This window comes from Halyomorpha halys, unplaced genomic scaffold, assembly GCF_000696795.3.
Source record: "Halyomorpha halys isolate HHAL.00 unplaced genomic scaffold, Hhal_1.1 Scaffold102.1, whole genome shotgun sequence".
Taxonomy (NCBI): domain Eukaryota; kingdom Metazoa; phylum Arthropoda; class Insecta; order Hemiptera; family Pentatomidae; genus Halyomorpha; species Halyomorpha halys.
In genome coordinates this window covers 487950-512320 of record NW_027113828.1, presented here as the reverse complement: position 1 = coordinate 512320, position 24371 = coordinate 487950, and the positions used below count along the sequence as shown (strand labels likewise).

Sequence of the window (24371 nt, the reverse complement as noted above, 5' to 3'; positions counted from 1 at the left end):
GTAATTAAATTACATTTAAAGTAAAAAAAGAAACAGAACATCTCAATTTGGATAAATTTTATTTTTTTAATGTAATTTTATTGATATAATATAAAGTTATTACTGCACCCTTTATTCAAATCTATCGGCATAGCCCACTAATCAATTATTTAAATTCCAATATCACTCAATTTCATTCATAACCGATTCTAAAGCACTTTTTCTTGACCATGGGTAATATTTAGTTTCACCTAAATTACCCTGAATTTTATCAGTATACTATGCTATAATTGAAGAAGATGGGGGAGGGAGAGGGTGCGGTCAGTAAAAAGAAAAATAAACGAAAAAAAAAATGATTTATTCATGCCGACGTTTCGACCTGAGTTTTAGGTCTTCATCAGGGAGTTTGTAGCTGAAATGCAGGTCGAAACGTCGGCATGAATAAATAATTTTTTGTTCATTTATGTTCTTTTTACTGACCGCATCCCCCTCCCCCCGACCATCTCCGATTCTTAATCTATGGTCAACTACCTACATCTCATAATCTACTATAGTATGATAAACCAGTTTTTTTATTTCAATTAGATAAATACACTCTACTATAACCTACTAAATCTATATTAAACCTGAAAGAAGGAAGGACCATTCACGCATTCCCATCTAGCGTGAAGATAGAAGATAACCTTGGTCTTCTTATATTTAGATTTGAAATATTAAGTTAAAAAATAGTTGTGCTGTGGCGTCTTTGCCAAAATAGTTGACGTTTATTTTATTATTTATGGATATATAAATTTGTTTTAGTATTATATTATGTTTCTATTATTCTTTAATTATATGTTCTGTTTTGTCAATTATTAACACTTATATCTCTGTCAAAATCTGACAGTTTGTTTAATTGTGTTACTCAACAATGGTGGTTAGAGTAAGGAGTTGAACTAAATGTTGGAAAATTTTGATCGATTTATATGTATATATCGATCAGTGTATACATCGATGACTTCATAAACTAACTGTATTTACCTTAGAGGAAGGAGTATAATGGCGGGGAAATGCTTCCAGGGCGAGTGATGCCGGAAGGCGGGGTCTATTCCTTTCGTAGGCGTGGCATTTAGTACGCCATATTTGACAGTTAAGAGTCAACAGTTGCCAGTTGCTGATGCACCCCGTATTCCAGAAATGGCTCGGCAGGGTGATTAAAAAGGAAAAAACAGTTGAGAGTTACTCAAAGCGTGCTTAAATTTTGTTGTCATTTTTTGAAAACATTAAATATTCTAGAAAATTATGTTTACTGTTTTTGTTTTTAATCAGCAACTTTCTTCATTATACCAGAAAAAATATTTATTTTTATGAAACTTTTTATTTTAATGGAAGATTATTGATTGACCGTGTGTAAAGATGAAAGGAATATGGTCCGGGTGCGGTCAAGAAAAACTCAAATAGTAGAAATATACTATTTTAATGAGCCAACGTTTCGCCCCACATTGCAGGGCTTCTTCAGGGCCCGTTCTTGACTGCCGTCAAAATAGCCCTGAAGAAGCCCTGCAATGTGGGGCGAAACGTTGGCTCATTAAAATAGTATATTTCTACTATTTGAGTTTTTCTTGACCGCACCCGGACCATATTCCTTTCATTTTTATTTTATTGTTTTCATTATAAAATTAAATTTTTATTAACTGTCCGACTATGTTAATTCAATTTTATATTTATAGGAATAATTTATATTTTATATTTATAGAATAGTAAGGATACTGTTTAGAACAGTAAATATATTTTGAGATCCCTAATAGTGAATGAATCAGAACAGAACAGAGAAAGAAGCACCAATTTCTCGAGAACGGTTTTAGGGATTTTCATTATGGATGTACCAAATTATTGGAAATAACATTAACTTCAACTTCTATTCTCTTCACATTTGCGATTAAATGTTTTAAATTGTATTACAGATAATTACATTACTGTGCGAAATCCTTCGACGTAAAGTTGCCTTCAAGTGGTGTGGCCCTTGGTGTCATTTTCCCTTAAAAGGAGCGTAGGGTTATGACAGTGGGTACTGGTTTTGGTTATGACAGTGGGTACTGGTATTGGTTATGACAGTGGGTACTGGTATTGGTTATGACAGTTATGACAGTGGGTACTGGTTTTAACCAAAAGCTGAAGAAGTAAAGGAACGCTGGAGAAGCTAATGAAGTATAGTCAAATCAGAGTACAAGAAAAACTTCGAAACAAATCTGTGATAGGCCCGGGCAAGGCCCATAGTATGATTGTATTATAGAATTATTTATCCATCTAGTAATTGTTTTTTGAGGTGAAGATGGTTGCGGTCACCAAAAAACACACAAATACACAAAATATTTATTTTTGCGGACGTTATGATCTGAGTTTCAGGCCTTTATCATAGCTGATAAAACAAAAATGGGATAACAACCAAGAAGTAAAAGAAATAATAATAATATATATAATAATGTGAACCCTTTCGACTCATGATAAAGAATCATGGGTTTATTATTTTAAGGAAGTACTGTTTTTAGAACAATGGTTATACAAGGAGGCGATTTTTTCAAGATCACGCTCAACTGCTGGGTTTTTCCCCAATTAAGGGTACTTACTTCATGGCGCTGGAGACCTCAGGAGGCTCCATAACCTACAAGGTTGACTCACGGCTACAGTTCAACAGAAAATAATAAATGAGGATCTTTCCCCTTATTTTACTTTTATCTTATTTTACTCTTTCCCCTTATTTACTCCATTTTTATCCTTTTTCCTACCCGCGTTATAAGTTTTGTACACTATACTTTTATTGTTACATATATTTTTCTTCCTCTCATTTTTCATTTTCTTTCCATATTTAAATTTCAAATTAATAATAACTAATATGTTCATACTTCTTTACATTATATAACTTTAATTTTATTTCATTTGCTTAATTAAGTTATTGTACCCACTTTTTCAATTACCTATGTCTACATTTTATTTCCCGCTTCTCCCATCACTTAATTTTATTAATTCTATTTTGTAAAACTATTCATTGTTTGTGTAAAATTATTTTGTTTATATTTTCTTTTTTATTTTATTTTTTATATGTCTATACTTACTGTAGTTATTATCTTATGGTTGTTATCTTGTTTTGTTTTTAGCCCTGAAGAAGGCTAGAAACTCTAGCCGAAACGTCGGCACATTAAAATAAGTTAGTCATACTTATTTTTGTTTCGTTGACCGCACCCCCAACCATCTTCTCCTCATTTATCATCCACGGTCAACTATCTCTCATAATTAGAAAATAATAAACTAACAAATTTGGAAATATACATAACAATGAGTAGATAATAGTGGATTGACAATAGTATAAGATGAAATATATTATTATAGAGTTCAGAATTAAAGAAATTAAATTATATAAAGATAACAAACAGACGTAAGTAAAGAAATAAACATAATGAAAGATGCGGATGAAAATGTGAATGACGTAAAGTAATCGAATGAACATAGTAAGATATGTATGTATAAGTAAGTAATATAGAAAAATAAATTAAATTAATATAATGAAATATATAAAAGAAAACAAAATGTATGATATAATGGATAAAAGATGCACAATAATATAGATGAGTTATAATAAAAAATAACCTAAAATAAATATAGAATGTCCAGAAAAATGAATAAGTACGAACAAGAGAGAAGGGATATGAAGAATGGAAGAAAAAGAAATATTAAAAACGATTGGTAAGTTTTTTAATTCATGACGTTGAAGATTGAAGTTTAAGGAATGCCGTATTGGACAGAAAGCATGAGTTAACAGAAAGCATTAAACTAAAAATACTTGGAGATACAAATGTTATTGAAAGCGGTTTGTTTTGCCGGGGCTCGAAGAACATATATCCAAAGGCCATGACTCAGGGCTCCTCCTTGAAAGAGGTTTATAGTTATTGCGCTCGCTTCTGAGAAGATACGCTTCTTTTCCTCAGTCATCGTATTCTTTATGATCTATTAGGATAACCTTACTTCTTAATAGCGTCCATCAAAATGCTTTTGATATCATTAATCATGATCAGTTAATAGTTGGCTATGGATGAAAATGGTTGGGGTGATAAAACCTATTTATTAGTTCCAACATTTCGGCCAGAATTTCAAGCCTAAGGCTAAGGATAAGTGGTGCTAATAGTACTAGAGGCCTAGAGGAGAAAAAAGTTAGTTATTTGATCCCAATTTTGGATTACTTTAATGGAAATTATGTATAATTACTAGTCAAAATTGATGAGTCTGTCAAGTATAGGTAGGGGAAATAAAAAATGGTGGTTGTTTCTAAATATTAAAAAAAAATTCACTCGAAACATCGATTTCGACTAGAATTATTCATAGCTTCCATTAAAGTAATCCAAAATGGAGTGAAATAACTTTAAATAACTTTAAATAAAAAAAAAAAAACTAAAATATTAAAAATAACTTTAAATAAATTTTTTTTACCCCCACTCTTGTTCTATAATGAATAAATAAATGAGAAGGTAATACTCCTATATTACTTGTTTTTGTCATTTGCCCTGATGAAGGCTTGAAATTCTGAACGAAACGTTGATACTAATAAACAAGTTTTGACTTCTTTGTGTTTGGTAAACTAAGTGTTTATTTACATTATTTATTTTCAGGAAAATAGGTCTTTACTTGTATTCTTCACTTACCACACCCCAACCATCTTCTTATCATTTATAAATATTAAACATTATCTAAATAGCTATCTGACGGCAATAATAGCATAATCTACATAATAAGACAGTATAGAAGATAGGAAACGTCCTATGGTGTAGTGCGGGTTCAAATTTGAAGGCGCAAAAAAAGTACAAATACTCAGTTACCTATAACTACTGCTGCCACTGTCATCTACTGTCGCACAAGATGGTCATTGGAAGTTCATGGAGCGCCAGTGAAGCTAATATCGCGTTAACTGCCACCTTTATACGACTTGGTGATGAAAATTCGCAGCTTATCAATAATAAAGGTGAATGGGAACTGAGAGTGGATGAGTAACATTCTTCTTACCATTTGTTGGGCTTTGATGGTTTTTGAATTTGAAATGATTTTATTCAAAGTCCATCCATTATCAAACTTATTGTTGATAAGGTCATCAATAATGTTATATTACCTGGATTTTTTCTTTAGGAAGTCTGGTGAGTCAATTCATAAAAAATTTGTTGAGGTTAATAACTTCCAGTTGTAGGAAATTTGTATTAAATGCTAAGGAGAAGTGAAGATGCACAAATAAGTTATGGTAGAAAAGAGAGAACAGTGGAAAGTGTGACATGATTTCCTATATGAAATTATGAGGTTTAAAGTACATGAATGTGGGACAGTGGTCCCGAAACGTTGTACCATGTTATATGATAATTTAATACAAATTTCATTCAACTGGAACTTATTAACCTAAAAAAAATTTTTGTGAGTTATATTATCTATTTTTCAACTGACAATCGACATGTTTAGATTAGGTTTACTGTAACCATGTGGAGAGGACACTGCCGCAAAGTCTTACTTTCGTGATAGTAATTTTGACCGTTCAGTCCAATACTTCGTACAATAGTCAATAGTCCTTAACACCCCATCTGTACCAGGTCTTATTAAATCCAAATTCACCACACTCCATGAGAAACTCACTCATCATCCTAATCTCTAGTACAACAGCTATCTTACGTCAACCATCCCTACAATCCTCTTCAAAGATTGAAACGGCAGTGGCCCCGGTACCTATTATAAATAATTATACCCGAGTTCTGGCAGTGGGCAGATTCTCTATTCAATCCCTGAGCTTCTGTGGCTAGCGCCCTCACCCATACTCCACTAGCATTTAATACCAGGTACGTGGTTGGTAGAGAAGCGCTGGGATCTACCTGAGTCCTGCTCTTTCCTCAGCTAGTGGGGCTTTAATTATTTATTTTAACTTTTTTTAATAATTTATTTTCGAGCGTGATTCTGACCGACTCACCTCCTTGCACAACCTTTTTTCATTGTAATAGTACACCCTTACAAAGTGCTGCACCCCTGATCCTTCATGGCTTTTAGTGGTACTGAATTAATTTTAATTATTTATTTATTATTTGTCTTCAATTTGTTGTTTTGTTATAGTTCAATTTATATAATTGTAAATATGGTGTGAGTAAGCTCTATGATCTCTATTCTGTCTGTATAAATTTAATACGACAGAATGTAACATTACACAAAAAAAAATTAAAAAATACCGCACTCAATAAAAAAAAAATTCGCAACAGAAAACTGGCACTGCGTAACAGAACTATATATAACACAATTAAACAGAACTATATATAACACAATTAAACAGAACTATATATAACATAATTAAACAGAACTATTATTGATATTAACGTACTGAGCCGAGGCTAAACCTCCTCGGCTTGTGCCAGGTTGGAGGTCGAGGCAAAATAACGAGTTCATCAACAACACCTTATGGTAGATAAGTTACCTATGCGGCCCCAGAGTTGGAAATTAAGATTAATTTCTCTTGACCCCGCGAAATAAATATTAACAAACCCAGGTGGGATTCGAATCCAGCACTGTAGTACTCCTACTGAGCCATCACGCCCTCGTCATTTGTTTTAAATACCTTCTCAGGCTGTTGAATCCATTGAATAACATCTGAACGATGCACCGTAACGCGAGGTTTGATATTCCTGATCCAACTGACTCAGCTTCGTCGTTGCGATGTCTGCGGTTTCTCCTTCAAGGCTGGCCGAGGGTCTTTTTGCCTAACAAAGGATCCCTACGTTCTTCGGCTTTTCAGGAGATATTCAAAAATTTGTTTGGATCCTTTGGAATATTGTTAAGTGTTTGGATTAATAATTTTAGGATGAGATCACACCGTATTATTTACAATGGTCGGATCATTCATTTCAGCCATAAACTTATATCTAATGGTCAGAGTCAAGTTGAGTGTTTGCGGCTTTAGCGCACTTGTTCAACCTCCACTGGCTTATTACCAGTGGATCTTTTGAGCTCTGCTCTACCCCTCACACGTGGGGGACAGAGTGGGCTCAGGGATCCTCAGGTCGATTGTGTAAATATTGTATATATTATTTTATCATTATGTTATTTTATTTATTTATTTTTCATACAGATAGTTTGATTATGTTCATCTTGTTTATTCTTTTGTTTGTATATATTTTAAGAGAGTTTTTTTATATATTTTTTAAAATTTTGTTTAGTATGTATGAGATCATTCATCACTATTATCTATTGCTCACAACTGTGTGGCAGATTGTAATATCATTAAATAAATAAATCTATCATAAAAAAAAACAACTTATATCTAGGGATTATAAAACTTTTTTTATAAATATATATATCTATAAATATTACTTAATATCTTGAATTAGATTGGAAGTTTCCCAGGCCTACACGGAACAGTTAATAGAAATAATTGTAACGAGCTGCCAATTTGGATAGGACTCCTTCATCCCATTAACCCCGTAGAGTCACCCACTTCCCTGGGCGAATTCACCCATCGTACGGGATGCTATCCCTACAAGTACGTTGCCATGGCAGGAGGAGAGGGAAATATCATTTTTAAAATCTCTAGAATTAGGGAAATTTGAGATTTTGTCCTCTTCCCCCAATATATTCAAAATGTTAATAAATGGTTTCTAAATGGGGTTATAGTCGCGATCCAGCTTCCACGGGTATAAAGTCGTCACAACGATAATTGAGGCACTCGGTAGTAAAACGGGGAATATAACTTAAATAAAATAAATCGTATCCAAGTTAAGTCTCAAACACTCTTCATTATTAGTTTAAATTAACAACCTTTCGGCTAACATGGACATCCTCAAGGTCTACCTATTAGATAATAGCTTTTATTATAGACTCGTTATTAACAATTTTAAACAACATTAATAATAAATTAGGATACCTTAACTAAAAATTCAGTGCCTCACATCCAACTATTATAACTTTTTGGGCTATTCAGCCCAGGTTTAATAAAATTAGTGCTATTAACCCATGAAACAATAAAATTAGTGCTATTAACCCATGAAACAATAAAACAATAGGGAAATGTATTACTTTATTATTAAGCTTGTTAAATGTTATGTTTAATTGCAATTAATTAAGACACTGATACCACGCACTTATCGATATGGATATAACCAATTTATCACAAACTGTATTTTAGTCCTAATTTTTAGATTAATAAAGATCGTTTTGACTTAATCGGATACAATTTATTTTATTGAAATAATAAAACCAATCTCTAACAATTTATAATATTTTATATAAATGGAATATTACAAATATTTTTAATTCAAGTTTTTAGCAATTCAACAATCCCTAGGATTGAATTAAAACATTTTTAATTTTTTTAGAAAAATTGTATATAAAAAAGGATAATGGTAAGTGACTTTATTAAACATTGTAATGATTTGTTTATTTCTGAATATTAAGAGACGTTGCATTTTAGGGCTGAATACAAAGGGGAAAACACCCAGTCCAGGTTAAAAATAAAGGCAATATAACAAGAAACAGGCAATAACAAACGGTATCAAAAATTGAAAAAAAGAGAAAAAATATAAATAAGAATCAAATTAGTATGCATATCTAAAACATATAAATATAAAAAAATTATTCATTATTACAATTCTAATTTTCATATATTTTTTATCTTCTTTCATATTATTCATACTTGTTCACATTGGCAGGGGTGGCAACTACCCCCCCTAGGAGTAAAAAGATATTTTGATTATAATATTGATTTAATAAAACATTTTTTTCAAGCAAATAATTTTAATAACTAATGAATTTAAAAATTTTATAATAAAATTTTTAGTTTCATTTTCCTTCCCTACACTGTCACAACCTAAATAATCATAGCTTAGCTAGCCCCCCTAATCCTGGATACTCCTTTGCTTATTCTTACCATATTTTTCTTATTTTACTGGTTCAAACATGCTAATTGTCGTGTACTTAACTCTGGAAAAGCTATCACGTTTCAGTATCGTTTACTCTAGAACCACCTCCTCATCAAAAAACATTGTAATAAACAACCTTTGAAAATTATAAAAGCTTTTTTTCAATTTTTCAGTTAGCATATTTTACTAACGAATATCCTCTAAAAGCCATGAAACTGCTTGTTTCCTTGCCAAAAATTGCATAAAAGCTAGCGATTGGAATGCAATCTGTCCTATGAGCGTAATGTAATGTCAACCTAGCCGCCCGGAGTGGAATAACCTCCTAGACGAGAGGACAGCTGGGTGACTGCCGGGAAATGGGGGGAAACGGCGGAAAACTGGGATCGCGGGGGGAAGGTCTAAATACGGTCGCGATGGAGGAGCGCATGCGCCCCGGGTCCAGGTTCGGGGAGGACTCTACGGAGGATAGGAGCAGAAGAGTTGTGAACTTGCTACGAACAAGATGGGCATGGAGGAGTTCTACCATGAATGGTCCGAGACGACCACGGAGAAAAAGGTAAAAGTGTCAAAGATAATAAATTGAACCAAAATGGATATTGTTATGGATAGTTTAACCGAAACCGGAGTGTATAGTCCAAATATCTCAACGTCCATAAGTATTTGTATTTGTTTATTTACATGTTGATGTCCATATTCAGCTAAAGTTATCAAAATTCTAAACCTAACATAATCCCTCCCTGCTTAAGGATAGAAACAATTTGATTTTTAACATTTTTTTATTTTAATTCATGTAAAAAACTACGAAATTCGTCAAATATAAGATTAATTCCCATCACTAAACTCCCCATTGTTTCTTAGGTAGGGTTAAAATTAAAGTTAATTTCCGATTTTCCATAATTTTAGGAATGTGTACAATTAATAAAAATAACTAATAAATAAAGTTCTAGATTTATCAATTAAAATAAAAAAATATCCATCTAGTCTCAACCTTTTTATTTTCTTATTATTCCACTTCTACGTTTCGGCCATCTTATTTTAAATATTACAGCTACAAAGTTGTTGAAATGATGCAGGGCACCCTGCCTTTGCCTGATTATATTTTAGTCTATCAACCTATTTCTTATCCAACTAATTCACTTTATCTAATATTATCAATTGTTACTTTCTTTTACTTTACAACCTTTATCACTCACTTTATCAACCTAAAGTCTCGGGGGTATTTAAAATTAAGTTATCCTTAAGAATGGCCGAAACGTAGGAGTAAAGTATTAAGGAAATAAACTTGTTGAGACTAAATAGATATTTTTATTATAATCGATAAACAAACTAGTCTCAAATAAGAATTTAAATTATATATAAGTTCTAAATTTAGTCAGGATGCTGGCTGGGCCGCTTTTGTCCTGCAAAATTTCTTTTACAAAAAAATTGAATTAAACAATCATCATATTTTCTTTTACATTTTATATATCTAAATATATAAATAAAATAAACAACTGTCACCCTGGACTAATAAAGAAAAGAAACATTAACGTTTAGCGTTTATGTTGCGACAGTTCTTTGTCAATGCGTCCACATGCGGCAGTTAGATGATAGTACTACCGTGAAACTTAGGTTTTAGTTGCTTTTCCAGAGGCCTTTCAAGTTGGGGCCTGTCCCACAGAGATGACTTGATGATATGAGGAAGGATTTTGAAACTAAAAGTTGCTTACATTGCTCATAAGATGGCGCTACATATTGCTATTATTGAACCTACAAACAAAAACAAACATTGTGCTTTAATTAAAAATATGCCATTTCGCAGCTACACTGTTGCCAATATTAGAGAAAGAACAAAAAGTATCAAAATATTTAGAGTTTGGTGTTAAAGTTAGCGAAGAGTCTGTTTGTGTTTATTTGCTCTGCTATTAGGAGTAACCCGTTTATTTTTAGCAACTCACTAGATGAGGGATCACCGCATCTGTTCCTGGTCGTAAGAATTTGTTTTTTAATTAATATCTGGCCGGGGATTATAGGAAGTGTTTCGGGAAATATATCAACTGGCAGGGATCTCTAAGCGGTTTATATATATTTTTTAATAAGGGGCCTTCCCTATTTTGATATCCCCATAAAATAATATATATGGAACCTCCAGACGACTCTGAGTCGGTTCCCTGTTTAATCAGAATATTATTTGAGGAAATGGGAAAGTTGTTTATATTGCTCATATGATCATTGCGGTTGAATCTACTCCGAAAACAAACATTTGGATTAATTGAAAATATCCTGTAGCCATACAGTGGTATTATATATACACATTTATAGAGAGCTGTTCCTTATTTCGTTATCACTCTTAGTAGTAATGTATACGACTTTATACAATGATTTTAAATTGTTATTCGTTTATTTTGTTGACTTTCTCATCTCTTTTTAAAGATAAGTGCAGTCCTCCTACATTTCGAGTGACTATCCATTCCTCTTTTCTCATTCCACTGGTGACTCTTTATCTAAGTCAGTATCATATGTCCTATAATCTACAGCAGCAGTTTGTCGTGGCACCTTTCTGCTATAAAATATAGCGGCACCCTCGTTGGTAAAGCAAATTACTGTTATCCTTAGAGTAATTGAGTATCTTAGAACTCCCCTCCCCCCAAAAAAGTGCAAAGTAAATATTGGAATGCACTGTGTATTTGCTATTTAAATTTAAATTTTTTTATATTGTTTTCTTATAATATTTTGAAGAAGTGCCTTTCGCTTGAAGCACCCAGCACCTTACGGTTACACGGCACCCACTTTGGGAACCACTCCTCCCGTCTTCACATCTCATTCATACCAGTGACTCATGTGTGTTACAGTGAATAATGATCCTTTCATTGTATCCCAAACTCTCTAATCCCATATCACAACCCTTGAAAAATAGTGTCAGAACAAGAGGATTAAAATAAATTCCAGTAAATCCCTTCAAGTCACCTTTATCCTTCGTCGATTCCGACTATCACAACACATACTAAACAAACGGCTATAATTGCACTCAATTATAAAATACTAATTTACGCAGTTGTATTAGAGCTTATCTGGGCACACAGAGTTTAGCTTTGGGGCTTCAATAAAACAGCGAATTCTTCTCTCATCCAGTCCTTAGAAGCTTATTTTTCTATATCTGCCCCAGGTAGAGTAAAATTAATCTTTTTCACAGACCGAGAAAACAAATTAACATATCCTCAAATTTTAAAATTTTTCGTTTCAAGATAAGGTAGAATCCATAGCACACCATATTATTATTATTATTATTATTATTATTATTATTATTATTATTATTATTATTATTATTTGAAAGGAGATGGCTTGATCGATCGTGTTATGTGTAAAAGGAAGTAGGTGCGCGTGATGTCAAAAGAACTCAAATAGTAAATAAACCATTTATTGCAAGCTATCGTTTGCAGGAGTTCATCGTGGCTAAGAAAGATACTACAATACTAAAGATAGCATACTACAATACTAAAGATAGCATACTACAATACTAAAGATAAGATACTAAAAATACAAAAAAAATACTAAAATAACGTAACAAAGTAAAAGACAAAGATAATATAAAATAAAAGTTCACTAAGTTAATTATAAAATGAATAATGAAAAAATTAACTGATATTTTTATATAAACTTTGACTTACTTTAAATAATTTTTAACCTTAGCTTAGTTTAATTTGATTTTATCTTATTTATTCTCTTACTTTCTTAAATTATATTTTAGTTCTTTGTAACTTTTTAAACCCCCTGCTAACGTTAGTTTACAATAAATAGTTTTGCTTAATACCTAAGCTAATCTGAGCGCACTTCCATTTATATTATATTATATATTATTTATATTATAATATATATTAGTTCCTGATATATTAAAATAATAGATTAACTTTTAATAGTTTGCAGTTTTTTATTTACTACTACTGAAAATATTCAAAACAATGTTATATTACTATAATAACCTAGTTCGAAAAAATAATAATTTGATTTTGACTGTATAATTGTCAATTGACTGTATAATTTCAAATGATAAAGAAGCTTGTCAGGGTTACGGTAAAAAAAGAACACAAATAGTTGCGAACTATTTATTTTCTAGCGTTTCGTCTCACTTTGAATAGCTTCGTTAGGGCTAAAAAGGTATAAAAAACCACTAAAGACATTTTGACTTGAATACTCACTATTTTTGCTAAGGTTGCAGATACAACTATTCTACTGACAATGAGCGCTGCTCTGTTGTTTAGTATTTATTTGTTGTTTACGACTTGGTTTGTAATTTTATTATATATCTGGCCAGGAGAAATAGGTTATCTATTCCTTGTTGAATATGTATTTGACATTAACACATGTAAATTAAAGGTCCTGTGCCGCTTCAATCTATGAATGGGCCTGAGGATGAGTACTGGTTCTGGAACAACGGTTGTGCAAGGAAGTGATTTGTTCATGATCATGCTCAATCTTCAATTTTTTCTTCAATTAAGAGTAGCCACTTTTTTAGGCTGGGATTACTCCAGAAGGCTCCGTGAACCCACAGGGCTGACTCACGGCTCTGTGAAACAGAAAATAATTATCTGTCACAGTGGGATTCGAACATGGGTCCTTGGATTCAGTAGAGCACAGCCTTTATTCGCTGAGCTGTTCCGCTTCCCTGTAAATTAAAGTAGGAGAGAAAAAAAATTGATTTCAATTCTTAAAAAGTGAATAGATTTTTGATTTTTTTTTAATTGTAAAAATTTATTTTAAACAAACGTATTTAGATTTACTGGGCCAAAAATATTTGATAACATTACTCCAAAGTTTCAGTAACGTAATTGTTGACTTTAATTTTAATATTATGAAGACGATAGTTATTAGTCAACTATTTATTTTCCAACGTTTCGCCTAACTTTGTAGAGCTTTAACCCAAAAACAACTAAATTTTGACATAGTAAGATAATAAGATGCAAAAAAAAAAAAATTAACTTAGGTAAAAATAAGTGAAAAGAAAATTATATACAAATAAAAGAAAAGAAATAAAATATTACAGAAACTATTAGGTTAAAAATGAACAGTAGACGTAATAACATGCAAAAATAGAGAAATAGATATGAGAAAAGAAAATTTAACACACTAAAAGTCGGAAAATTTCAACCCTAAACTGATTTAGTTTTTTCTATCTTATTATCTTACTGTGTAAAAATGTTTTTTGTATCTTTTTAGCCCTGATGAAACTTTACAACCTGGCTGAAATGTCTACAAATAAATAGTTGTTAACTATTTTTGTTCCTTTTTTACCGCAACCCTGACCATCTTCTTCAGAATTTTAATAATAACTTGCTTCGACACTAAAAAAGGTCGATTTGTTATTTTCCTAACGGTTTACTGTCATCGGCCCAGTTACTAGAATATGCTGTTAATGAGAAACTGGCTCGGTGAACTGTATTCTAAACAATTGGCACATGGACTCGTGCAAACTGGAGCAGTGCGATGTGACTCTGCCAATGCTTGGGCATGTGTTGAGTGCATCTGCCTCGGTCCTTCTTAGGCACCGCGATGTGTATCTCTTCGAGTAATGGTCTGCCAAGTCATGAAATTACAGCTGCTCTGGTCGGGGTCAGGGCGATCGAATAAGGGTCGAGGTTCAGTATTGCTCTGACATCATCACGTGCTTAGCTTTGGATGAGAGTTTGGTTATACACAAAATATCAAACAAGTGTGTGTGTAAAAAGGATTTGTTTTTTCCGATCCCCCTAAGGCTGAAAAAAATTACAAAGATTAATAAAATTGCATTACGTGTGGATCATAATTCAACGTGATATTACTTTATTCTTCCCCCGGTAGCTCTCAGTGAAATATTAACTGTTAGTTGCAATGTTTGCCCTGTAAGAACTGTAAATGGAGGTGAGGAGCATCGCGGGAGGGTTCACAAAAATATTATCAAATAATAAAAACGTAAATGTAAGTGACGTGAAAGTAAATAAAGAAGAAAAAGTATACTTTAAATATAAGTAGATAATAATAAGATAAATAATAGGAGGCAAGGGAGAGAGGGAAGAAGGGTAATAGGAACAGGGTTCACGGTACCCTTCCTGCTTTATCACCAGGGAGGGGTGGATGGGATGAGTGCACCAAATAAAGGATTGAAGGAAGCAGGTGGCTATCAAACAACTCAATATGTCTTCGTGTGACTGCTGTACTCTTTGTAGTACTGTCGTACTGCTGTACTCTTTGTAGTGCTGTAGTACTGTCGTACTGTAGTGCAGTAGTACTGCCATACTTTTTTCGGTTGTAATTCGTGATGTTTGTGAGCCTTGTTTCATCTCTCGAGATATGTGCCTCTACAAATCTTCTGATACCGTTGTAGGGACTTAAGGGCTGTTGGGTTTAAGTTGTGTATTACGGGTATACTGTGTACTAGTAAGGGTCTGAGCCTTCCTTTGTATATCGGTAGTTTGAGTCTGAGTACAACCCTGGTGAGAAGGGTAGGTGTCTGAGTTGAATTGCCAAAAGGATTGAGTGTATTTTACTTAGTTATAATGGAGTAACTAGCTAATTTATAATTTTCTGATATACTTTGAACCCTCAGGAGTTCTATCCAGCTTGTGATGCAACGATATTGGAGGCTGCTATAATTTTCTGGCTAATTATTCGGATTTTGTTTTGTATTTTCCAACTTACTAGAGGTTTGGGAAGTGCATTGTGAAATTTGAACATATTCCAAAAATTGTTGGAAAACTGACCTTCCTAAATAGTATTTATAAGCAATTTAGTAAAATAATCTCTTGAATTACAGGATGCGCAAAATTAACTATGAAACCATTTCCGTTGTTATAAAAAGTAGATCCTTGGGATAACCTAAATTTGGACAAATATATTGTTTGATTTTATCACCTCATGTGCACCCGACACATTCTTCCACATCAGAACGCTCTGTAAACTAAAGGATTTGTTGTTGTTACAAATCAATGTACAATGTTGTTTAAACATTTCAAACATAGATATCTATGACGAAAATCGAGAACCTTGGTACAGAAAATTCATCTTAATCGAAAAAACACAAAGCAACATTTCTGTTTACATCGTTTGTAAATATTTGCAAACATGAATGGAATCTTTCTCTGAGAGAACTACAAAACAGTTTGTGGTCAGTTATTTTTATTTGATAAAATTATTAGAGAAGGACATTTTTATAAATCTCATCCTGATCTTTACGTAATAGATGAACCTTTCTGATCGGGATTTCGAAATTTTTAAGTGGGCCTTGGAAACAATATGGTGTTCTATATTTCGCTATATTTTTACTTAGGAAATGAAAATCATTCAGAAGTCACTAAGAAGAAAAAGTCTGTTTTCTGGTGAGGTTATGAGAGCGAATACAGAAATACTATAATATGCATTCAAAGGATTTGTAATTAGGTCTGTAATAAATTGCATTTAACGGAATCAAACATTGGACTGAGATTACAAGAGTATGTAGGTATATATATTAAATTTAAAATATTCACTCATTTTTAAATAAAAGGACTAACTTGGAATCCTCACACAAGACTGAATAGACAGGAAATTGCTCGTCGGTTCCGACTATTACAGTACCTACTAGACAAACGGTCTAAACTTCCAATTCATTACAAAAGACTGATCTACACAACTATAATAGGAAGGCCGTATAACTCCTAAGGCCTATCTGGACTTAACGGAGCTTTGGGGCTCTACTAAACCTTCGACTTCCTTTCGTATCCAATCCTTACAATCCAAAATCCTCAATGCTCCTTACTTTGTCATAAATAAAATCATCCATAAAGACCGATCTAGCCCGAACCAGATATCATTCCTTCCATTATAAACTCCCTAACCACCCAAACCCACTAGTTTCTAACCTTCCTTCCTCTGCCATTAATGACATTCCTCCTTGGCAGCTGAAAAGAAGACTAGCCCTTCCGATGTAGAAGTATTATTAGAGTGCTACCAATGGGTAGTTCCTCTACATGTCTGTATCACACCATTATCATCTTAGATCAAATTTACTGGGTGTATTTTTCTAAAAATACAGTTGTAAATATCAATAAAGAAATAAAAAATAAAGTTCACTATAATATTTTTATTTATTTATTGACATTTACAACTTTATATAAAATACAACAAGCAAATTTGAAGGAAGATTATAATGACATGATACAGCATGTAGAGAAACTACCCAGTAGTAGAACTCTAAAAACATTTTACAATATAAGGTCACGAGGCCATCTTCTTTTCAGACGCTTCGGAGGATTGCCAGGAATGGAAGAGGAAGCAAGGTTAAAAACTAGTTGGTTTGGGTGGTTAGAGAGTTTATAATAGAGGGAATGATATCGGGTTCGGGCTAGATCGGTTACATTTATTTATATTGGTTTATGCATGGTTTTACTAGTAACAAAATAAGGAGCATTGAGGATTTTAGATTGTAAGGATTGGATACGAGAGGAATTCAAAGGTTTAGTGGCCCCAAATCTCAACTTCGTATGTCCAGACGGGCCTTATTATTGTCATTTAGATCAATCTTTTGTAATGAGTTGGAAGTTTAAACCGTTTGTCTAGTAAGTGCTGTAATAGAATCTGCGTGAGGTTCCTGTCTTTTTAGTCTTGTGTGAGAATTCCAGGTTAGTCGTTTGTCAAGGTGTAATCCAAGGAGTTGTTGGGATGCCAGCTGTATTGACGGTGTAGAGGATGGGACTGAGGATACTACCTTGAGGAACGCCAGTGGATTGAAAATAGAGGGAATAGGAATCATTGTGGTTTACTTGGAATAATCTATTAGTAAGAAAGGAACGGAGAAAATATGTAGGAGGTAGGAATTTACGGAGTTTGTAAAGCTGTCCCTGGTGCCAGACTCGATCAAAAGCCTGCTCTATATCGAAAAAGACTCCCGCGCAGTACATTCCGCGCTCCAAAGAAGACAAGACTACGGCCACCACAAGATGACATTACTGGATAGTGCAGTGAGATGTTTGGAACCCAAACTGCTGATCTGCGATTATATGATTGGAATCTAGGATGGAGTATAGGCGTTTCAAACAAGTTTTTCGAGGATTTTTCCCATGATCGGTAATAAAGAGATGGGCCGGTAAGAGGATGGGTGTTCTGGTGGCTTTTGGGGTTTGGACATCATTTTGATTATAGATAGTTTCATGGGTCAGTAATATCACTAAAAAATAATATAATAATGTTCACTGTAATATAATATTATGTTCAGAAAAAAGCACTAAATCCAGAATGATTACACAATGTAAAATATTTTTATATCTTGATGGTTCTTTAATTTATCTGTTTATGGAATAAATGAAGTATTGTGAGGGGAAGTATTAGGATAGAGATAAAATTTGAATTTAAGTTTTGTTCTGCTCTAGAGTCGAAATGCGAAATGATCTTTGTGTAAACGCCTTGTTAAAACTACGAGCCAAATTACCTATTGGAGATCGGTATATAGTCTAGGATGATTGATTTACCGTAAGTGCCACATTATATAATCTTTTTTACATATTTATTCGATTTTCGTTTTGAGAACTTGAGAAAATTAAAAGATCTTTTACATGAGCTAGCTCTTAAGCTCATTTAAATAGTTTGTCAGGACTTCAATGACGAATTTTGTCAGGACTTCAATGACGAATTTTCAAAAAGTCTCCCTCGTAAGTACTTTTAGTTTTCTTTATTTGAAATAATTAAATCTCTCAAATTATAAAAATAAAAACGTATTTTCTTCTCGATATCTGCTGAAAAATGATTTCTTCAAAGCATTTACAACGCAACTTCAACTTTTGAGCTCGGTCAGTTCCGCTTTCGAATCCTGAATCGATATTCTCTCGATATCATCATTCGAGATTCCCAGATCGATTGGAGAAATTCATATCAAAAACCTACAGGAGAATTTCTTCTTTTGAAAATGGTAGAAAGTCTCTCAAGATGATTCGCAGATGCTGTACTTTTCTCCGATTCATTCCACTTTTTTTGACTATCATGGGAAATCTCATCCTTCATGGTGTTGATTAAATTTAGATGAATTGTACTCAGAGTAAAAAATAACACAAAAAATATTATTAGATTAAGGTATTATGCAAATCTGCTTTTAGTAACAGTTTCTCATTAGAAAATATTTTTCTAAACAAATTAAAATTGAATAAAATAAATTGATTAACAAAAATCCTGTAATTTTTACTTTTCCATAGCAATTCTTGACTAATGGTGACATCATTATTGCACTGGATTCTGGGATGAGGTGTGTAAGAGATGTTAATGTTTTATTTTAATTTAATTTTATTTATTTAATGTAATTTACAACTGTACAAAATAATACAATAAGTAAATATGTTGTATGTTTCATATACACTTGAAAATCTTGGGAAGGAAGGACCCATTGGTGGTACTTCAAACATTAATTTAAATTAGAAGGTCCCGTAGCCATCTTCTTTTCAATCGCCTCGGAGGATTATCAGGGATTGTTGAATTAGGAAGAATGAAAGATTAAGAATTAATGGGTTAGGATGGTTAAGGAATTTGGAATGAAAAGACGCATATCTGTTTTGGTCCAAATCTGCAACGAATAGGATGTTAAGGTCTTTGTGAATGAGTTTATTTGTAACGTAATAAGGAGAATGTTTGATTTTAAATTAATTTTGGTGTACTAGACTAAAACGATAGATACCTAGATCCTCGTAGATATCTAATACTTCATTTTATTCGCGCACGTCTGACTAGTCGATGAACAGTTAAAAAAAAAGCTAATAGAAATTTCAGAAGTAAGAAATCAAAGAAAATAATCAATTATCGGATCATTAATACTACTCCAGGACTGAGCCGTATTCAAGAATCATTTCACATTCATGATAGTTTAATTAAATTTAATAGCTATATTTAAAGAGAGTGGAAATAGCAATTGAAGTCTGGTTTCAGAAGCATGTTAGGAGAACATAATAACACGATTTTATTATAATTATTAGACTTTCGCTCACCAATCTGTTAATTTTTTAATAATTACTCATGTTATGTCAGTTTTAAAATAATATATGTGATATTCACTTTTTCCCTGTTTGATTTTAGTAATTATACTATTAGATAGTTGTCATTTTACTATTTTATATAAAATAAACACTAAAAAATGAAAATTGATTCTACTTCGTGAATATATCTGCTGCATCATTATAATATTTCGTTATTTACATTTATATTGTACTATCTTAATTGTTACAAAAACAAAAAACAAAACATAATGATTAGTTGATAGTTTATCGTGGACAATGTTCGAGGAGAAGATGGGGATCAGTGAAGAAGGCAAATTAGTAAAAACCTATTTACTAGTTCCAATGTTTCAGCCAGAATTTCAGGCTTTTATCAGGGCTAAAAACCTAAACGGAATAACAATTATAATAATTAAATGGAAGTACAGAATAACAAGGAACTTGAGAAAATGCATAATGTAATACTATTACAATTGATAATAATATAATGATACATAAGTACCATACATAGTAATGTAATTATTATTCTTTATTTTGTAATTTTCATATATGCCTTTTGCCAATTCGTGTAAATTTTTGATTCATTTGAAAATATCCGCATAGGATTAGTATGAATTCATGAAAACTTTCAATGAAGACACACCTGACAAAGTATATCCACCTATTGTAGTAGATTTTGTGCTATTGTGTCAGTCAGTAATGTTTGTACCAGTAGGGTGGGGTGTCCAGCGAGTAATTCATGAAATGTTTTATTATTATCCCAGTCATAAATGGTGTGTCCAGATTTTGTGTAATGATTTGTTTGTGATGTATCGGAAGACTTTGTGTTGGAATATCTGAGTAGTCTATAGGTGAGATTTATGTTTGAATATCTGAGTGGTCTGTAGGTGAGATTTGTGTTCCAAGATCTGAGTGGTCTATAGGTGTGATAGGGCAGTAAAAGGTAGGTTATTCTACAGGGTAACAACCTAGTGGGAAGTCCAGGGTTTAATTAATAGGTCCGCAACGAAATAATAGTCAACTAGCTAGTACCGGATTCGCTGTAGCCACGAGGATGCTAAATCTCAACCAGCTCGGCTACAACGGTATTTTTATTTGTTAATTGGAATTATGGAAAAATATTAGAACGGAGGTTGTGTACAGAGCGCACCATATATGTTGACACACAAGACAATCCGCGGCGATAATGAGTCAATGAATTCAGAAAGAGGAGGAGAGGCAATTAGCAAACTGTGGCAATGATCCAAGATGGCAGAACTCCTTCTTGTCTTTTCATGAATTAAAATAAGACGTGCTTTGGTGACGCTGCCAGACGGGAACAAAGGGACAACTGTTCTACCGATTTGGGGAGAGCTTATCGCCAACCTCCCGAATAATATTCCCGGCTTTCATTTTTTCAAAATATTATTAGTATGGAAATTGTAAGATATGAATTATATCGTTTTTATGAAGTCAAATCATAATTAAAAGAAACGCTTGAGGAAAAGCACGGAGATGGAATCGGTATGTATTAAGTACTTAGTGCAAAAAGAAAGTAGAAGAATATATTCAAAATATCTGTAATAGGATAACAACCATTTAATCAATGTGGCATGATGGCAATCCAATTGCTTCAATGTCTGCTTAGGCGCAGAATGTGTAGTGTCAAATATTAGTCAAAGCTATGAAGAATTGGAAGAGTATGTGCCAAAAAAGTCGTATAGCTGAGGAAAAAAGGCCGTTGTTTAAAGAGAAAGAAAAAATTCAATCTTAAAGGCTAGATAATGAAAGAATGAAAATGTATAGAGAGACTAAAAATAAAGAGAGACGAATGTAGGAAACAAAGTACACGGAGAAGTGGCGGTCATTGGAACACAAACATAAAACTAGTTGAGAAGGCAGGTTTCTGACATCCAGGCGTTGTATAATTTGTAAAATAAATAATAATTCGGCCTATCGTTAGTACGTCAAACCTCCCCCCCCCCATAGTATTATATAATATCTCTATTAAATATGGATTAATTGGTGTATAGGCGAATATTTTTAAAATTTGGAATTGTGGTTTATAATCGAAGGAAAATCCTGTTAGCCTACTTTAAGGATTCGCGAGCCAATTTATTCCAGGATGAGAGGCGCTTATCCTTACACATCTGTGTAGATAGGTCCACTCCTATAAATACACTTCTGGTATCATCTCTGATCCCTCTGCGAATAGGGTCAACGCCTGCCTCCCTCTGGAAATTTATAAACTGCGAAATGAGAACCTGTCTAGCAATGACAGCCTTAGGGAAAAAAAACGATAGCAAGGTTTTTAGAAGTAATTACTTATATATTTGTTTAAATGTTCTTATTTTTTATATTTAGTCCACACTATTTTAACAGTGTGGGAGCGCTGTGGCACAGTGGTAAGGCACTATGCTACTAACTCCAGGACCCGGGTTAGAATCCGGTTGTGGCAGATAATTATTTCCTGTTACACTGTAGCCATGAGTCAACTCTGTGGGTTCTCTGGATTCCTACTGGGCTTCACCCGGCATCATAAAGTGGGTATCTTGAATTAGAGAAAAATTTGGCGGTTGAGCATAATCTTGAAAAAATCCACCTCCCTTTAAACCCGTTGTTCCGAACAGCAATTTCTCAGAAATTACTGAACCGATAATGTGAACCACGAGCTATAATTTAAGACAAAAGTTATCTGAACTTCACTCCTTAAATTCATTAGACAACAAAAGAAGTATGTTCGAATCTAAATTTTTGAATTATCGACTCACCTTGTTTCAAACGATACTGTCTATTTCAGGCGTTACGTTTTTCCTCACTCTCTATTGCCCCGTCTACGATTTCATTTCATCGTACTCTGTAAAAAGAGTGAATTTAACTATTTGGGTATTTTCAGATTTTTACCTTTATATTGGAATAGTCTTAAAATTAATTTGTTCAACTATAAGGGACTAAATTAGTATATGTACTAAGTTCTCGAAAACATAAACATATTATATTTTTTTCATTCCTAAATAATTTTTTTTAAATTAAGAAAATAATAGAATATGTTAAATTTTTTACACGTTATGTTTGATATTAATATGTCTAAAATCCTTAGCTCCGTAGCAGTTTACTATACATCCAGCTTACTTCTCTAAATTCCCATAGTTATTTTTCTTTATTAGTTTTTCCTCCTTTAGATAATTGCCAAATTCTTTGATAGCTTATCTTTATCCATTTATGTTACTTTGTACAATTAAGACTGTTTATTACTTCACATAAATAAAATTCCAGATACTTTCTTTAGAGGAAGCAATTTTTATAATTTTATATTTACAGGCTGTCAATTTAATGATGATAAGACCTAGCTGATATTTTAGCAAATTTAATGTATTTAAAAAAAAAAATCAGGTAGGATTTCTAATGTTGTTGGTAGTTTTAAAGATATGGAGCTCTAAATGAAAAAAAAATTTAACGTGTTAGAACAGCGGCATTTTATACCCCCCCTCCTAACTGCCATCATTAAATTAATCCAAAATTGGTGAAAAATAACTGACTTTTTTTCTTCTTTTGAGCTTCTTTACTTTGGAGGACAACACTAGAGAAAGTAGCCTCTGTTTACGATACTACTTTTGGAATACGTCTAATTCGAAATAAAATGATTAAAGATGTGCTACTATTTCAGTAAAACAGTCACATTGTGTATAAATATCCATAGCTTTGTGAGAACACTGCATTTGAATTTACTCAGCGGGGTATTAAGTAGAAACAAGAAACTTTTAAAGCTTAACTAATTCCTTCTTGTTACTCCCTCCATCTTATAGATATAGAGTCGTAGTCAAATTATTCGTCATTTATAAAATTGTTCAAGAATTAATTAATTTAAAATAATTAATTAATTACAGTAATTTTAAATTAATGATCTTCTACTGGAAGAGTTTCTAGAACTAATATGAAATTGGTGAATGACACAATCTTCCTTGTTTTAATATGACAATTTATTTCACATAAAATGACGTTTCGGGGTTATCCCCCATGTTCAGGTTGCTAGAAAACCAAATTCACCAAAATTTAAACATATGCTTACAACACTACTACTATATCACATTATTCATTAAACTATTCATAAACTATTTTATATATAATGTATAATTAACTCCTTAATTTGTCATTACATTTTTATAGAATTTAGATTTATTTTAATCTTTGTTGTTTGTTATTGTATATAAAAATTGTTTAAAAAAAAAATTGTTAATTTTAGTTAGATCGTTCATCTTTGTGGTAATAGAGGTAGAAGATTATTGTTATAGTCGATTTAGTTGTTATCATAATAAAAGATAACCTTCAGGAAGGTAATTATTCTCCTCGAAAAATGTATAATAGTTGATATTATAAAAAGTTTTTTATTTAATAATTGACAATAATATGTTTCAATATTAGCATGTAATGGCAAACTAAGGAGTTAATTATACATTAGAGAGAGAGAAATACTTTATTTATTTATCTACGCTGCCTAAATACATCAGGTTGCTATCTCACACAGCATACTTATCAATCCGTAATCGGA

At 32.6% G+C, this 24371-nt stretch overlaps 1 protein-coding gene across 8 annotated transcripts in view; it reads left to right on the top strand.

Annotated features, from left to right (window-relative positions):
• Window positions 1–24371, top strand: part of tmod (tropomodulin) — a 271736-nt gene that overhangs the window by 66791 nt on the left and 180574 nt on the right. Inside the window, exon 1 of one of the 8 annotated variants that reach the window (XM_014415525.3) lies at window positions 9300–9438. The exons of the other annotated variants lie outside the window; for them this stretch is intronic. Within the exon in view, the coding sequence (XP_014271011.1) occupies window positions 9385–9438 (54 nt within the window). The 5' untranslated portion in view covers window positions 9300–9384. Of the gene's footprint in view, window positions 1–9299; window positions 9439–24371 lie in introns of those variants that run through there. 8 annotated transcript variants of the gene reach the window in all.